At 36.8% G+C, this 18,797-nt stretch overlaps 1 protein-coding gene across 8 annotated transcripts in view; it reads right to left on the bottom strand.

Annotated features, from left to right (window-relative positions):
- The window catches only part of INPP4B (inositol polyphosphate-4-phosphatase type II B), a 333,154-nt gene that overhangs the window by 89,700 nt on the left and 224,657 nt on the right, over positions 1–18,797 (bottom strand). For all 8 annotated transcript variants that reach the window (XM_074823724.1, XM_074823728.1, XM_074823726.1 and 5 more), the window contains 2 exons: positions 11,649–11,779; positions 4,466–4,570 (listed from right to left, as the gene is read on the bottom strand). In XM_074823724.1, coding sequence (XP_074679825.1) covers positions 4,466–4,570; positions 11,649–11,779 — 236 coding nt within the window. The remainder of the gene's footprint in view (positions 1–4,465; positions 4,571–11,648; positions 11,780–18,797) is intronic.

The following is an 18,797-nucleotide window of genomic DNA, read 5'->3' on the forward strand; positions in this document are numbered from 1 at the left end:
TTCATTCAGCCTGTGGCCTCTTTTCAGCATGGTTAAGGAGCAGCCATTTGAGGCACGAACACCCAGAACAGCTGAGCACCCACCCTGTGCAAGCAAACATGGGAGAGTGAGGATGGCAAAGCAGAGGAAGATTTCTACAACCCTGGTGATGGGCACAGGGCAGTCTCACTCCCACCTTCCAGACCACAGTACACCAGAAAGTGCTGCAAGACTCGGGAGGAATGCCGTGTGATGTGCTCCACTTACACATCAGCGCAGCTCCTTGTGAAGGACATGCAGCGTCAGCATAAGTGCACCGGTACAGGAATGCTCCAGTAACTCACAACCATCACCTGCTTCAAGAACAGACTACTGCTGACAACCCTCTACACTGGAGGCAAAGCTTAAAATGCAGCAGAAAGTCAGAGGAGCTGTATCATCTTGTCAGTGTGCTCCCCCAAAATTATTAATAGATATTAAAAGCCCTCAACTCTTCCTCACATACTTACTTCAGAATTTGAAGGAAGAAAATGCAAAAGATTAGAGTGCAAGGAAATTGAGCTTTAAATCAATCATCGTTTCATACTAATTATTCTGACTCAAAGATACAGTCACCTCCTGCTTATACAAGTGAAACAATAACACCAGTTACACACTCACCAAAACCCAACAATTCCTTCACCATGCAGAAACATAAACTACCTGATCATCACTCCTTCCTGAACAAAACACAAAGCTTTTGCAACATGGTGACAACCATAGCGACGTGGTAGAAGTTCCATAGACCTACGCTTTACCAAACCAATTTAAAGAGCTGAGGGATTTTTATGTCAAGCATAGCTCAATCTTGAATTTGAAGCAACCTGTTTGCCTTCACAGGAGGCAATCAGTGTCTCACACTGGACAGAAGCAAAATAAAAATCTCTTCAGTTCACTGAATTTATTTAAAACAAGCACACTTAATGTATAAATAGGGACAAAAGCAAAGCTATGGCAATATATAAATCTAACTTCTGTAGTATGATGAACAGAGCAAAATGTGGTGTTTATCAAATGGATAGGGATGCAGTTATCCCATAATGAAACAGTATTTTTCTTCAAAGTTGTTCCTACTGAAGGTTTAAACACACAGGTATTTTCTATTCCATGCCAGTATGCAATAACAACCCAAATCAAAGTTCGGTGAAAGTAAACCTATCATGTTGAACAAAAAAGCACATATCCATGTCCATACACAATAGACAGGATTAAAATCTATCGTGCATTCCCAAAATTAAGACATCTGATAGTGTAAGGGTTAGTGACAGCTTTATGGCTTATCAGTTAGTTTAATCACCACCGCTGTGAATGTTTCCATGTTTTCCCTTTTTTTTTTTTTTTTTTTTCCCCCCTTCTCCTGTCAGTCTCCTGGTTACAGTCCAGGTCCCCTTTGATATATGCCAAGCAAAGCATGAGATGAGAAAGACCAATGATGTCAAAGTGCTGTTTACTCCAGAATGATTAGCAATCGCTACAAACTGTTCAAGCTGTATATACCTAATACAAGACACAGCTCCTTAGTGCTCAAAAAACGAAACTTATTTCAGTGAACTAAACACATGGGATAGTGTCTATGTAATAGATACAGATATCATTTATTCAACCAAAGGCAAATATAATAACAATCTTCAACTACTTTTTATTGTATTCATACTTTAGTGCTACCAAAATATACTAAACATATTGAGGAACCTATTTTGTATATACAGAAATAAAAAGAGCTCCCCATAACTAAGGTGTTGGTCTTCCAAAAATATGTGTAAGCAGAAATTCCCTCTATTAACATGTTCTCTATTAACATTTTGCAATGTCGAAACTTGAGTGTAACAAGAACAGTGTTATCTAATTCTCATGTCAGTGGAATGAACATTAGCTAAAGAAAAAAGAGAGAGTTTTATAATTTAAACAAAGTTCTAAATTTAGAAGATGATTCTAACATTTATCTCTTTCTGTACCCTTTTCAATTATGGATTAACTGTATGCCACAAGCAAAGTGGTTTTGGAGGAGAAAGCAGAAAATTCATTAAAAACAAACCAAAACTCAAGTAGTGTAAAGGTTGTGGGTGATTAAGTAAGTGGCATATTTCATTTCAATTTGTTATTTAGCAAATAAACACACAATGCCCTGTTCCCAGAGAGTTTTTCTTGAAAAGACATAAAATTAAGGTTCTGGCTGCCTGTAGTCATTACAAATCTACAAATGCTTTTGAGTTAATTAATTAACTTCAAAACATTAGCTAAATTAAAATTTGTGCTGTCATATTCTGTCACTATAAATCCCCGTCTTGTTAAAATGCTTGGAGGCACTGTTATTTAGTAAAAGAAAAAATGAAATATTGAACCAATACAGTATCTAACAGACAATCAGAAGTCCCCGTGTTCCAACCTGGAAGTGGATGAATATCAGCAGTACACAGTAAAATACTCCTATAATCATTGTTTGCACTAACTGTTTTACAGTCTGCTTAGATGGAGAGGGTATAACGCAAAAACATTACAGAGTGTAATTTCTGTGTTTATACAATGACAGCAAATTTAATAGATCTCAATTTATCAACAAATTATTCACTGTGTTATGATTTGCTCATATGTATATATCATCTTTTACCTGTAAAGGATGCTACTAAAATTATATGCAAACAGCAACAACAGAATTTTGTATTAAACAGAATCACAGACGACATTACAGAAAATTATCCCCCCTTCCAGAAGGCATTAGAATTTCACAGTATTTTCAGCATAATAGTGAGATATTTTCACTTAACACTAAGCAAATGCTTACATGGCACAGGATAACACTGAATAAGCTGAGGCACAAGCAGCTCATTAAGGCTTCCTAAGAAATAGGATATATTGAGTTTAGAAGTAACACAGTCCTTAATGGAACCGTGCAACTCGCATCACCTAGGCTGGTGAGTTCATCCTGGCAGTCTCTGGGAGGAAATGTGTTGTGCTCTGTTGCTATCTCTGGTGGCACAGTGTGGGGAAAAAAACCCATCTTAGAAACAAGACAGGTAAGACCAGCTTTTACACTACACTGACATTAAGGATCACAATGAAAAATTAAGCCGATGCCCTAGAAGGACGTGAATCTTACTGAACATTGTGCATTGTGTCAGTATGAATCATGACAGTATTAGTTCTCTGTTATAACAGAATATTTTTAACCATGCTTAGGTTACCAATGCATTTCAGTGAACATAATTCTGCATTTACTTATTTCTTTGAAGTGTCACAGAAACTAAATAAGCACAACACCCCTGGAATTTATTTTTAAAAAAGAACCAGAAAGAAATTTAGTTAACTACTCCTTAGGTTTCCAAGATCTGCAGTCAGTATCCAAAACTTGTGGCTTCATAAAATGAGGCAGAGAAATCCCTTGCATAGCTTTAACTTTGGACCCGATTCCTAAGTTTCAGCACAGACTCAAGATTTCTGATCAATCTCAGTGGCAGTATGTCTGGCTGCAGGTTTCAGAATTTGTAGGGTAATGTAGAGGACAGTCAAGCTCATCACTTCTTTCATCTCACGTGTTACTTAAGTGTGGTCCTCTACGGACAGTACATACTCAGTTGCTCTAGAAATATTCCAAACAACATGCAAAACTGAAAGCTTGGGTTTTAGAAGCAGATGCACAGGCCTGAGAGAATGAAATCAAACCCTTCAAGAAGACAGGCAGGTTCCAGATATGTACACAAAACAGAGGCAGGAAATAACCATGCAAAAAGTTTCTAGGGCCCATTAAACAAACTGAAAAATTAAACAATTTAAGTCTGTACAGCAGTACAGATTTTTAAATAATTAACTTGGCAGCTTGATTTTGATTTTATTAAAAAACCAAAACAACCAACCAAACCAAAAAGCCAAGCAACAATCTAGTCATACGAGAAACCTTCTGTATCAAGCCATGCTACATGAATCTTACAACCAAGCTAATACTGTCCAAACCAGTGATTGGCAAAACAGATGCAACATGAAATCAATCTCAGAATTTTCTTTAAAAGTCGCTGTATGTCTTGTGATATTTTTTTCTCATCAGCATCATTCCAAATCCATGTAAACCCAAATTACACATTAATTTACTAAAAAAAAATTTTAAAAAAAGATCAATTTAATGCTATTACTTTCCATGCTTTTTATCCGTAGCATCTTTACGTCCCACCTACAAAGTTTAACATGTCTGTTGCCAGTATTCTAACATTAAATGAAAAATTCAAAATGGCCAACAACTCTCTAACAGCATGCCTTTCAGTTCTATTGTGGTTTTAAGGTTTCATCTGAAAGCTTGTCCACCTAATGTTCATCCTTGAAACTGGATATATAAATTAAGATATTTACAGGTTAAAAAGAGCTAAAATGAAAACCATACCTCTCAGCTGCAAGTTTAATTGTATTTCAAAGCATACTTTGTCATACGTGGGGAATTTCTCCGCAGAATATACATTACCTTTCAAGCGAGGACTATGCACGTGCATTCTTTGCAGATGAAGATTAATTGGGATGAATTCTAATGTTTTTTCTCCTTTGCTACAGCTTGATTTGAAGGAAGAACCTGAAAAACAAAAGTTTAAAGAATCATTATTTTAAGCACCCAGCAGATGTTTTGTCTTCTTTTTAATGCAAGGACAATACTTGTATGTTAGGAGTCGTCTTTAATTTACTTTTAATGTGTAATTGTATACTAGGAGAAGAATGGTTCACTAACCGAGTCTCAGCATGTATCCATATTGGAAGCAACAAAACAGCTTTTAATTCACAGAACAATATAATTTTTTATTCTAGGTGATAGACATTTTTCCTGCTGTCTGAAATTGGTCTGCACTCTGCTGGAAACAATGTCACAGTTAATGTGCATTATGGTTATTCTGTGCTAAAAACACAGGGGTACAGAGCTATGATGGTACTACATTTTCACCAAGAAACACTTTTTTCCTAAAACAAAAGTATTACATTGACTAGGCTATGCATTCTTCCTAGAAAGTTCAAATAAAGAAACATAAACCATCTTAAGAAGAGCTACAAATTAGTTTTCCTTCTAAAAAGCCAGAATTACAAGAAGCACAAAAAAGCTGAAAAAAAAAAAAATCTGATTGCATACTTCAAAAGTATAAGATTATGAGTAACTCTTTGGTGGTATAAAGGACTATAATTAAAGCCTGACAGTATGAAAATGTAATTTACCTGGAGATATTTGATACAGTTTATATATAAAATAAAAGGGTGTAGATTAGGAAAGAGAGGTGGTCCTATCTTTTCATTCAGACAGCCCAACATTTACTTAGATCATTTTTTTGGCACCCTATCATTTTGCCATCTATTAATCATTTGGACTACAATTCCTCTGATTCAGATCAGATTTAAAGAAAAATAAAATTGGAAAGGTTTGACCTTTTCTTGAAAAAAAAAAAAAAAAGAGATAAAGGAAATATTTGAAATTCTTCTTTTTGACTTGCTCAATCAAGATTTGCTAGAGGTTTTCTGTTGAAACTGCCATAGATTCCAACAGGGCTAAGCACTGAGCCTCCCAATGCAAATCACATTGCCAGAGGGCACCAATGATTCTCCAAGACCAGCCAAGACTTCTTAGGCTGCTACCTAAGCTTAGTAACTGAAAATAATAATTTAACAGAGATTAATAGCAAAGGTAGCAAGAAAAACAAGACGGGAGTCAAAGATTCAGATTTGATAGGAAACCTGGACATGCAGGCTGAAACCAAGAATCACTGATGATGAGGAATAGCAGTGGGAAACCTGTATCTGGAAGGCACAGAAAGACAAAATTATGGGAGCAGTGAAGGGAACTCAAACTGTATCAGCTATGAAATGTGAATAGTGCAGGTGAGAAGACTGTCAGTCATTGGGAGAGAAAACAGAAAGGGGGCAGATTATTTATGAGATTTCAGCTGAGACCAAGATAAAGCTTCAGGAATGGTAACTGGATCTGAGACAAGATGACACTGACAGAGTAAGAGGAGAATAAGATGACAGTAGATTAAAAGGGACAGGCAAAAGAAGAGTAGGAGGGAGAAGAGGAGAAGAGCCTGCTAGAGGACACTTCTGTCCTGAGCTGGAGTAGAACACATACAGCATTGGTGAGTCTTGTTATTCCTCTTTTCAGGGAAGACCTGTGAATCAAGAAACCCTTCCCGTCCAGTGCCAGAAACATATGGGATAATAACCACCCACTGCTATCAGTTACTCTGTTTACTCAGGTATGAGAGATCCATGCAGTGGAATTAATATCTCAATCTGCATTTGCCAGTATCGTCCATATGATAAAACTAATCTTCAGTATAGTTTATTTGTTTTTAAATAACTTGTTAAGTTGTACTTAAGGACCAAGAAATGTACGTTCCCTCTATTAAAATAGTTGTTATTACTGTTGCAAAATTAAATTCTTCAAAGTTAGGAAATACCAGAATATAGATGCAACCTTCATCTGACATCCACCTGGAGAGGAACTGTGAAATAAACTTCAATGGCATATCACATACTAGGTTTTTCCAGCTCATTGAATGTTTAGGGTCTTTGCTGCTAGCTTTAGAAGCAGTGATTCAATATTTTGTTTCCAACTTTTACTTCAGTATCTGGATTCAAATATATTGCTTAAACCTCCCACAAAGACAGGATTATTAATTTCCTCAACCTGTCTACTGCATGCATCACAACAGTTTCTAAGGCCTTTACAAGTATTTATAGAATAATTTTAACTGGCTGAGTAAAGGGGTTAGAATTTTATCCATTCTAATGGCAGAGAGTAGCTTAAGGTCAAAGCATTTAAGCAACAGTGCATCAATATGAGATATAAGATATCATTCTGCAGAGCACACATTATAATGCAATATCACATTCCATTTTGGAAGCACAGCTCCCACTGAGCTGAATTACATCCATAAGTACTGAGTACTTCTGCAAAACAGCTTGTGCCTATTGCCAGGCTTCCAAAAAAGAAGCACACACACTAACCACTTCTGAAGTCTGACTTGTCTAGTGTCACATAGGAACTTTGTGACAGAGGCAGGGATAGTGTCCAGTTCTCCAGAGCAATATTCAATTGCCTTAACCTCGATTGTCTTTTCTTCTCCCTCTAGGGCTGGATCAATAATAGAATTTTCAGTTTGATGACTGAAATGTAAAAAAAAAAAATAAATTGGGAGGGGAACAGAAAAAAATAATTTCAGGTCAAACTATAACAAGCAAAAAAGGTTTCAAAATTCTACTCCCTCCCAAAAATCACCAAATCTGTGTTTTAGGTTAACCCGAAATGGTTTGTTTTGATGTTACCTAGCCCTTTTAGACTCCGGTTATTATGTTTCCTTGAAGCAAAAATACTTGGCATTCTCTAAAATTCTCCCCTATTTTAAGGATGAAAGTGTTTGCCAAAACAACTTAAATTTGAAGTAGTTTTGACTTTCTTAAACCTCCATTTTCAGTAAATGTGCTGCTAAACCAGAAGTGCTGTCTAACACTAATGCAGTTTCCTGATACTTCCACTGCAATCTCTCAATTTTAGAAAGAAATTAAGTGGTCTGCTAACAGCAGCCTTCTCCATTAAATGCCACAGACAGCTCTGTAAAGTGTGAAGTAGGTATCCCTTGGAAAACCCAACATGTGATTGTATAGGAAGAATGTCGGAACATTTTGGAAAAAATGTTATTTGCAGATACTATCTCCCCTTCTGTGAGCTGTTCATGAGTGAACAGAGTCTTCTCTAGTGCCGATACAAAAGGAGATTGGAGATATTTGCACCTAGATGACTTACATGGAGTTGGTCCTTCAGAATTGTTTGTGAGAAGATACATAAAAAAAGCCCCTTGTTAAAGGAAAGCAATTGTTCAGTGAATAACAAAGCAAAAATGCTAAACATGTTAACATTAACACTGCTTTTGATGTTCCAAGGAGGGAGAAGAGTGTCACTGAGCGTTAGTGCTTTCACGTATCTCTGGCTGCCAACATGGTAGTGAAGCAAAGGCAGAGGCAAAAGCATTCCATGGCTTTCCTAGAGGAATGTGGTCAGTTGGCCTTGCCTTAAAATAAGGCTTCCCAAAATAACAAGTTGACTCAGGAATTTTGCATCTGAAGACAGATAACAGAAGCCTGATCTAGTTTAGAAAACGAACCTTGTCGAGTTCTGAAGTAGAAGTAGGCTGATCACAAACTACCCCTGCTAGGATGGGTGCCTGCTTGGGAGCAGATCTGGATCTCCAGTGCAGATGCACAGGTAACTCCAGAGCACTGTAGTTTTTAAGCTGTTTCAGAATGGAGAGAATTGCTTCAACCCGAACTTGGGCAATGTGCTGACAAAGATAAAATAAGAAGCCTACACAGTCCAAACTCTAAAGCAAAATATTTTCTGGCATGAATCTCTGACAATGGGAAAGAAGACATGTTGACTTGAAAAGTCTGAATTCAAATTGTACTCCCATCTCTGATCTTATCATTTTCTGCCTTGTACTTTAATTTCCAGTCTCTATAATGGGGTCTCAACGTTATTTTTTGTGCAACTACAGTATGAAGTCAGATATGTCTGTCTTGCTTTTCTTATCAAACATTGTAATCTTGTTTTTTAAAGTTATAATGTGTACTGCTTATTGAGAAGAACCATCCCAAATGGGCATGGAAGAGGAACCGGGACATCTTAAAACTTGAAGGGAATTTTATCCTCATCCACCCTATTGCTTTGAAAAAAAACCCCAGTACCGACAAACTTCTGAAAACTGTATGCAGAGAGATCAATCTCTGTTTCACAGAGAATTGCAATTACCTGTTGTAAATGATCTAGGCAGAAGAAAATCTGGTTAAAGGCAAGTAATGGACAGCAGAAGCATGTAAGAGTCTGTTCTAGATTTTGTTTTACTTTTGAACATCCAAATCCTACATTGCCTACAGGATCAAAACGCAGATTTGAGGTTTTAGCCTAGCTCTACATATGTATACACAATACATCCCCCCTCTATAATTAAAAAATGTTAGACTTCTGTGGAACAACTTTAAAGGGATACTCACTACTCAGAGGATTTATCTAATTTACTTTTTGATTTAATAAGAATAAAAATAATATAGTGCAGGGTTAAAAGTAAATATTGTCTTCATTAGAAGGACTGGCTTTAGTCCAGTAATGAAGGCTTTAGAGTGTGCACATATCCCACTGATCACAATAAAATAAATTTTTTAATGTCAAAGTAACTTTTCATACAAGATACAAAATCAGGGGTTTTCCAAGTATAAACAAGTATTTTACTAGAACTGTATTAGTAAGGGGGGAAAAGGGTTGTTGAAGAAATGAGATTTAGCTATGTGCCTGAGCATTGGCCTTAAAATTAACACCTCCTCATTATTTCTTATCTCCACTACAATTATTAGGTTGCTTTGGTTTTCTGCTTTGCTTTGTTTTTGGAGAAATGTTCCTACTCTTTTTCATATTTACTGGTGCTGTCCTCAATAATCTCAGGTTCGCTGGTCCACTGCAGTTCTCTCAAACCACAGGTAAGACAGGTCATTTAACATCACTAACCCTTTTCAAATTCACTTGGCACAAAACAGGCCTCGCAGGATCTATGCTTAATAGATTACATTGTCTTTTTTTAAATTTAATCTCAAAATGTCATTTCAATATTTTCCTGCAAGTGATAATTATTACATTGATTCCTTCATAATCTGTATTTATTGCCTTGCATATGATGCTTTATGGAGTGCTTTCAAAATGCAAATAGCAAAGTATTAAAAAAATATATAAGGTAAAACACAGAAACATACGAAGTTTCATACTGGATCAGGAGATAGTCTGACAAAATCAGAACTGGAATATTGTGATGATGGTAAACAATCATAAATAGAAGAAATAACACTTTTGCAACCAAAGGGCAAATTTTTAGGCAACGTTTAGTGTTACAGATGAGCTTTTTTCCTCCCCATTTAAGCAGGTGATCAACTGCTCCAAAAGTGCTTAGGTTCAGTTAGACTGGTTTTTGTTCATACACTAAAATGGGATTTCTCTTTCTTGTGACCAAGAAAGCTCTCCCGGACCAATATGGAATGAGAAATACCATGTTGAGTGCTGTATTAGAAGATGATGGCTAAAGGATAAAAATACAGTTTTAATGCCTATTTTGGAAGGAAAAGATTCGTGTCTCACCTACTAAATGCAGCAGATTCATTGTAATGTGAATACATTGTAAAAGTGAATGTGCTCAATTCTCTATAAGAAGAAATTATTCTGCTATGCATTTTAGTTGTGTATTGAACTAAGACCCGATTGCTCCATTTCTCAGTACACAAAAAAAAGAAGTTTTGTTTGGACCATATAGAAAGCTAGAAATAATTATGAAAATACTGCAAATTCTCCATAAATATATACCATATATTCCAAAAGATGTTATCATTTATATCTCCATTTTTACAAATATTCATAACCATATTGTATCCCTTTTTCAGAATTATTCTAGATTGCAAACTTATGTATATGTAAGGCCACAGCAGGAACATCTAATGGTGACAGTACAGAGCGAAACAGCATATGCAAGCAATAATGGCAGCACGGTCATCGAAAACACATTTTGAGATGGTGATTGCAGGGACTGGCATTAGAAATCTGACACCAGCAAGAAAGCAGCAATAACAAGGCCTTTGTAGTAATTCAGAACAAATGTGCCCATTTCCTTCCAGAATACCTCAAAAACTAGGGGTGGGGGTGTGTGCACCAGCAGGAAGAGGCAGAAAGGCATGCTATAAACAGACAGAAATCTTTGTTTGCTCAAAATACAGTGTTATTCCAGAAATAATTCCAGTAGTCTCACAAAATAGAAAAGAATTATCATAAGTTCCTTGAATGATTTGTGAATAATCAAAAGAAAATAAATTCAAAAGAAGAAATAATTAATTCTGCAGTTTGTTTCTTGTTCTTTTTATAAGAAGTTACTACAGGAAGAAAAGACCAGCTGCCTTTTCTGCACGTTTGTCGCTGATGCTGTCTTATTCCACTGGCATGCCGACACTACGATACATTACAGTCCCTGACCACGGGACTCCAGCAGATATTAACTGAACCAGTGCACATAGGAATATAAGACCACCGTCTCCACATGAAAGAAAGTAAGTCAGCACATACTGCTATTTCTGGACTGAGGATAGACTGCCCATCCCATATTAATTCTGTGCTTTTCTGGCACAACACGGGCAATGACAACTACTACACTAAAGATATGCAAAGCACAGCTAGATGTTACTGCTATCCTGTAGACTGTTGAATGTAAATTGTTAGGTTTCAAGAAAAACTGACAAAACTGCCTCTAAGGCTGGTTTCAATAGGCAGATGGTATTCAATACTAGCAGAGCAGTATATTCAAGGGAACATGCAATTAAGACACAAACATCCCCTTCTCCAATTTCTTTTGGCTGCTGTGTAACCATGGACCAGGTTAACTGTGAAAAACTGCTGGAATGCATGAAAAAAAATTCTATGAGGAAATAGGACACCTGTGAGTATCTCAGAAATACAACGATTACAAATATTTCATTTTAATGTGGTTTATTTCTGCTGAATACACCAGTATTTAATAACAATCAACCTAGTTAATTCTTAACTGCTTCAGAAGAGGAGAAGCTACTGTCATAGAATCACAGATTCATACCTGTATGCTTCCCAAGCTCTGCAAGGGTATCTTGGTACATGCTCAACATCTGATCACAGTGAGCAATAACACTTCTGCGCATATTGTCCCAGTGAGGAGCAAGTTCTCCCAAGTCTTTAAGTTCCTGATTCCTGTATCAAAAGGCAAAAAGGCACTAATTAACTCGTTAATCCATTAACAGTCATCCAAATTAATCCAAAACCAGTTGGTTAAAAAACATCAAAAGCACTTCCTAATTGAAATAAAATCTGGTTTCATGACACTTGTGAAATCTGCTGATTTCAGCTCTAATTTTTTGCTACACAATAAAGAATGTCAAATTAGTGAATAATACAGTAACTTGGGTTCAAAACTCATTTGGTACAAATGTAATAGTCTGCAAACTGAAACATTATTTCTTCCTTGGAGGTAAGAAGGCTTCCAGGACAGAGAGCTGTGTTCACAGCAAAATAACTTCTTACGAAGAAATTTTGAACACCATTGTAAAGAATACAAAGTTTACTCCTTTTCCAACACTTGAAGCATAGCTGTTTTGATACATTCTACTCTTTGGATACTTTCACGCACATCATAAACACAGTTCTAGCAGTGTTTCTACAAAAGTCAGTTTAACCAACATACCAGTCCTCACCACATTTCTTTAGTGCTTAAAACAAAACACACAAACCAAAAAAAAAACCCCACCAGTCCCCTAAAACTTTATCTTCAGCCTTACAGCTGTGTTCATCAGGTCAAAACAGCCCTGTTATAGTAACCAAACATGTCACTGAAAATCTGAAAGGAAATCCTTTAGCAAATTATCAGTTTTCCTGTACACTCTTGAGAGCTGACCTGAGTGAAATAGAGATCACTTTAATTTCCTACACAAACAAGCATAGTTACAGTACAATGGGCTTTCTGTTTGTTCCTCCCCCTGCAAAGTTCATCCTATATCTATCCCAGAGCCACCCTGGGGACCTGTTTTTAAAGAAACTGAAAATGAAAGATCTCGTAATCAAACACTTGGAATTGTTCAGGACAAAACTCGTGCAACACAACCAACTAGTTTTCCTCATTTTCCTCAAAGTATCAAGCAGACTGTTTCACTGCTATTCTTCAAAGGCTCAAAAAAGACTTCCAGAGAACAGCTCTTGCATATAGCAAAATTACAGAACAAAAAGGAAAAACTGGGTAAGAGGGGGTGGAAAGATGGAGAAAAAGACCAATGACACTGCAGCACAGGAAAACAGAACTACACTTACTGCAACAGTTATGACCACTAGTCAAAAAAATCTTAAAATTATTTCTTAAACAGAAAAGCCTCCCACTGATACACTGATGCTTTCCCCATCATCATTAGCTTTGCATTAGAGTGAACAGTATTAGAATAAGCTATATAGGCATAATTCTGCTCCTGGTTAATACAACAACCAAATTCAAACAGATTGCACTTGAAGGAGAATTAAAGCATTTTGTTTATACACGCCCTTGAAAGTATCAAAACGGAAACAAAGATTACAACACATGAACTCAGTGGGAGTTTACTAATGACATGATTACTTGTTTTCTATTTCGTTCAAGTCGAAGAATAGAAGTAGATGGAACAGTTCAACTTTCCTCCATTGATACAAATTGGCAATGCTGTAGCATAAGAATCAGCGGTAAGAGGATAAATCCACCATTTTCAACCATCATTTTCCTTGCAAGCTTTTAGCGGCTTAAAATGGGACATCCCATTAAATGAAAATCTCAAGGCTTCCTCCTAAGAAAAGCTTGTAAGGTTTGACAGAGTATGCAATTTTATGTATTTGCAGTGAAGATATTTTGGCCCTTAATATTTATGTTGTCTTTAGTAGTTTTAGGAACAATGTTTGGACCTGGCTGAGCTTCAAAACTTTACTGCTCTTCCTATAGAGGAATATAGCATTTTGCAAAGATCGGAGAAATACTACACAGTGAGAGGTGGGCACATCAACACACCACATTCAGAGCCCTCTATCCCATGGAAAACCTACTGTTGGGGCTCTGCTCTCTCTAGCAAAGCCCACTCCTGTAGCTGTTGGTTGCATGCTCAAGTCAAGCAACAGCAGGAGTAGAAACTCCTTATCTCAGACTAAAATATCCAACCAAAAACCAAAACTGGTTTTACCGGCTGCGTATGAGTTAACTCCATTGACGCCAACCGCAGTGGGAAGGGAAAGCTCAGATCCCACCATATTAACTTTAACATGTTTTCAAGGAATGTCAAATCCTGCTCTTACCATTGTCGAGGAGGCTTGTATTTGTTTCATCTCAAAAACACATACGCATCGCTGCAGTCAAAATACAGCCACTAGTATGTCTTAAAAAGACACATCTGCAGTGTTTTAATAAAGTAAGTGTGCAGTTTTATAGTAATCTAGAGCATAGATGTGAGAGACTGAAATGTCAAATGATTGTCTCAAAGCTTGCTTGTGTGTGTGCTTTGAGTCACGGGGTGGTGTCAGTAATGCCTCAAACAAACCTCAAGGACAAGCAGTGACCTTTGGTTAGTCTAAGGAATGTCACCCAAGGAAACAGGAGTGTATAGAAGGATGCACCCCCCACTCCCTTGCAGCTGCATTGTCAAACCCCTTAGATAAGCCTCAAAGGGGGAGACATGGACTGAGTGAAACCAAATGTTTCCCCTCAAACACAAGTACCGTTAATCACTGGCTCCATTGTGTAAACCCAATACTTTGTGGCTCTATTGTGTACGCCAGACACCATGCCCGCCTTACTAATGACTTTGCGCCTTCGCCACTGAACTGATAAGAGGTGAGCATTTCTGCCCCAGAAGCCAGATGACTGCTCAAGAAGCATGAAGTCAGCAAAAACCTGTGGGAACAGAGGAAAAAACTGAAGGTGGGCAGGTGAGTATGACTGCTGGGTCAATTGGACAAGGGGTGGTGCACCCCATTTCCCCCTCAATGCATGTGCAGAACCCATGCTCCACCTTTTTTCCTCATCTCTCATGGAAATGAGTTTGTGGAATACTTGCCCCTCCTCGTCGAGTATGCTATTCATCTGATAAGATGAACTTAAAAGGCGACAGAAAACTTTGCTGTGTGTGCACCCACCACTGAAGAACTGAAGACTGAGGACCAATGGGACGCTGCTGGATCCATGGTGGTGACTGTTCTTGTGACTCTATCCCAGATGCTTGCTTGATTTCTGTCTTTTCCTTCCATTCTGTCCTATCGCTACCACTCTTCACCTTTAGTAATAAAATCTGTTTTGGGTGTATGACATTTGACCTTGTTTGTGTCTTAATCTCGCTCTTGGGATCATATCGAAACCTCCCCCAACATTGGATCGGGACAATATATAGCATGGAAATGTTAAATACTACCTCCTCTAAATTTATTTTCATTTTAAAATAGAGCAAAATCAAACTCAGGACATAACAGGATTATATGGCATAGACACTATTCTTCCAAAAATAGCCTTCTTGCACATTTTTTTTTTCAAATGCAAATATATAAGACATGGGATTTAGAAACTATTTTTGCCTTGTGATTTCTTACTATTTGTCACTGCTGTTGTTGATTCAGTACAACTCTGGATTATGGCTGAAATAAGAATTATCTTTCCTATATCTAAGCTCCATCAACAATATTCCATAGCACCAAGCTTTATTATCATTATCGTGAAGGGGCCCTCCCAAAAGTAAACAGATTGAAGAAACATAAATTCAAACGTGGAAGCTTATAGTTCATACTAACACCCACAACAACAATCTTGAAAAAAAAGTCTTGAGTTTGTTTTAATAGTTCTATAATACTTATACCAGAAATTATTTCATTGAGTAACTTTAAAAACACACTTCAACCAGTAATCATGTCAAACAACAATTGTGCTATAAAAGAAAATTAATATTTATAACATATATTGGTTCTACAGAGGGCAAATCGGTTACTGATTCACCTTTTCAATGCAGCCACAGAATTTTGAATAGTTTGTCAGAGCGGTAAGCTCAGAGCAAACTCAAAATTGTTAAAATAGAGCTATTTATCATCTTTTTCTCCCACTCCGAATCCTGTCTCAAAGTCTTTTCCAGATAATTGCACTCATCACCACGACAGATCCTGTGCTCAGCATCAACCTCAACTCTTCTTACAGAATCAAATTCAAGGTTCATTTGCATCTTGCTCTTCAGCTCCTCAAACTGTCTCCTGGATAGTTTTTAATGTCAGTGCACAATGGAAATCTCCACCCAGGAGCGTGTCTCAATTTTCATTGTCTCCTTGGTGTCCTTGACATAATTTTGCCCCATTTGTATCTAACCAGAATATGGATGTAAACAGTCTGTCCCATCCCTCCTCCTCCCCCACTTCAAACATTAGCTAATTAGCTTATTTTTAAGCCTTTCTCAGGTACTTTCTGATTTCCATATCCATTTTTTCATTTAGTAGACCAATTATGCCAGCTTTTGCCAAGCACTTCCCATTATGGTTAGAAGCAGTACCCCATTAAAAATATCTAAAATCTACCTGTTAGCTTTTCTTCAAAACTCTTTTTTGCCATTATGGCAGAAAAATACAATGTTGGATCCCGCTCTGCTGAAAGCACTATATGCCACACTGATTGTTAGTATAAAGATTAATGATCACTGGTGCTAACACAACGCAATTTTAAAGAGATGGAAAATTCTAAGAATAAGTTATGAGACTCCTCAGGATCCCACAGCACTTATTAGAAATGTCATGAATGTCCTTCCAGGCTCCTACCAACATCTTCTTTTACTCAGACTGATTTTCATAGTTACAATTGGTGGGCGCTTTGCCCTCTAGAGGACTTGAGCTTTGCCCAGCCTTCCCCTGCTGATGGCAAGTACAATTGCTGTGCAAGCTGTTACACTGGTATGCAGGATGGTTTAGGAGGCTCTATACCTGGACTGAAACATCTGTGCTTTTCTTTATGCACAACTACATCAAGGCAACCAGAGATCCGTAAACACTGCACGATTGAATACATTTCTGACATTACTAGCAGTTAAATACTGTTGCCATTAGACTCGAAGTAAAACTATATGCTATGTTTTTGTTCCAAGAAAATGATGAAGCCCATTATCAAATGATGGTCGAGCACCCAAGGCTGAAATTAATATTCTGCCTTTTGATTTATCAACTAATGCTTTTATTTTTTTTATTTTTATTTTTAAGAACACCTTAGGTGCATGATTATAGTAAACTACTAAAAGTACCTGAAGTCTAAAGGAAACATATTCAATGTTGAAAATGCAAAAGTCTGAATTCTGTAAGGAGTACTTTATTAAATGAGTGATATGAATCATGCTCAAAGGTTATTTAAAGAAAGTCCTAATACTGAAATCATGCTCCCAATGAACTTTTTTTTGCAAACCTACCACTAGATTCAACAGTCCAGACACCATTGTGGAAAGCACAGTGAAAATATGTGGTCAGTGACAGTAAAAATCAAAATAAAGCAGAAAACAGCAACAAGATATTAAGAAGAGCAAGATAAGTCAGAAGGGAGCATTCCATCAAAGAACTTTTTTTGGATCTGATTATTTTGTCTCAGAAAAGGGAACAGCAGGAATAGCCATTTGCATCATTAAGGACACAGCACAAATCTTCACAAATTGAAAGATGAAGCTGAAAAGATTAGTGTAATTATATGAAGAAGAGATAATTAAGAGGACATATGATAAAAGCACATAAACCACAAATGCTGTATGAAGACAAAGTAGTAATTTTTGATTCATTCAGCTTTAAAAATCCAGTGATGCAGTTCCCAGTGAAACAAACGTGACAAATTCAAAACCAGAAAAAGGAAGTGATTTTTGCCACCACCAAGCAAAATTAGCTTTTGAAATCCACTTTCACAAAACATCAGAAGCAAAGTGCTTTAGCAGGATTCAAAACAAGATGAGACATTTCTGCAGATTATATTTGCAAAGGTTTTATAATATTATAAAGGCAGCAAAGTTCTGAATATTTATCAAACAGCAGCTTTGGAGTAAATATACACCATAAGCTTTGGGGCATGACTCAATCACTCATAAGTAAAGGAAGCTTAGAAGCTTCCTTCTAAGGAAAGGAGCACAGGAATTATCTTTCCTTATAAATTTTACTTTAAAGTGTACATGTTTATGGATAACCATTTCATCTTTTTTGGTAGAATAGAAGTAGATAAAATTACTCTCATTTTTCTTTACCACAAGTTATGGTCCTGTGATATACAGGCAATAACCCATCAAAACAATATAACATTCTCTCCAGAAATAAAAGAATCATAGCCTTTTTATTATATTGTTTCTAAAACAGACAAATAATTACTATGGAGGATTTAATCCCTTCTGGGTAAGCTACCACAAAAATGAATAAAGGGATATCTATCTTTCCTTCCTTCTTAATAGTTTTCATTTAGAACCTCTTGAAAAGAGTTGCCATTTTTATCTTCTTGCAGAATTTCTCAAAATTATTTGAGGTTCTGGTAAGCGTAACCTGACAAGTAACTAAAAACTAAAACGTAGGTTGTGCCTACCTTTTGCACGCCTTAAGCATTCACTTAAAAAAACCCCAACAAACAAACCATCCACCTCAAAAAACCAAGCCACCAAACACATTAATAATATTTTAAAACCTGTTTCTTCTGTGTGTATGTGGAGAAAAGACTGGGATTTGCAAAGGCTTCTGAATATTTTATACTGTTCCTGAGAGCTAGAGTTTTTAAGTTCTGCATTTCTATCCACCGCTATCCCCTTTTTATTACCCAGAAGTGTAGACAATATATAAGCTAAATTAAACCCATTTCTTCCTTATTGCCTTAAAACTCTTTCCCTTCCTTGGATATTTTATTACCTGGGTTTATCTCTGAAAGACTTGAGATCTTCAAACAGCATGATGATTTGAGGTTAATTCTATGATTTGCACTTAATAGCAGAGGATAATTCTCCTGCATCACATGATTGCAAAGAGTCTCAAATTCAGTAACACTCAGAATGGCATCCGTGGAATTTACACTTTAATCCTAAATTATATTTTAGTAACTAGTAATAGTATATAGAATTGGTTTGGGTGTTTGGTTGTTTTTTAAATCCTACTGTTTTGTGAGCTAACGTTGGAATCAGCTTAAGACAAGGTTGCTTCAGTTCTATGATATAAGCATAAACACTTTACTCTCATA

The sequence above is a fragment of the Strix aluco genome, chromosome 4 (genome assembly GCF_031877795.1).
Source record: "Strix aluco isolate bStrAlu1 chromosome 4, bStrAlu1.hap1, whole genome shotgun sequence".
Taxonomy (NCBI): Eukaryota; Metazoa; Chordata; class Aves; order Strigiformes; family Strigidae; genus Strix; species Strix aluco.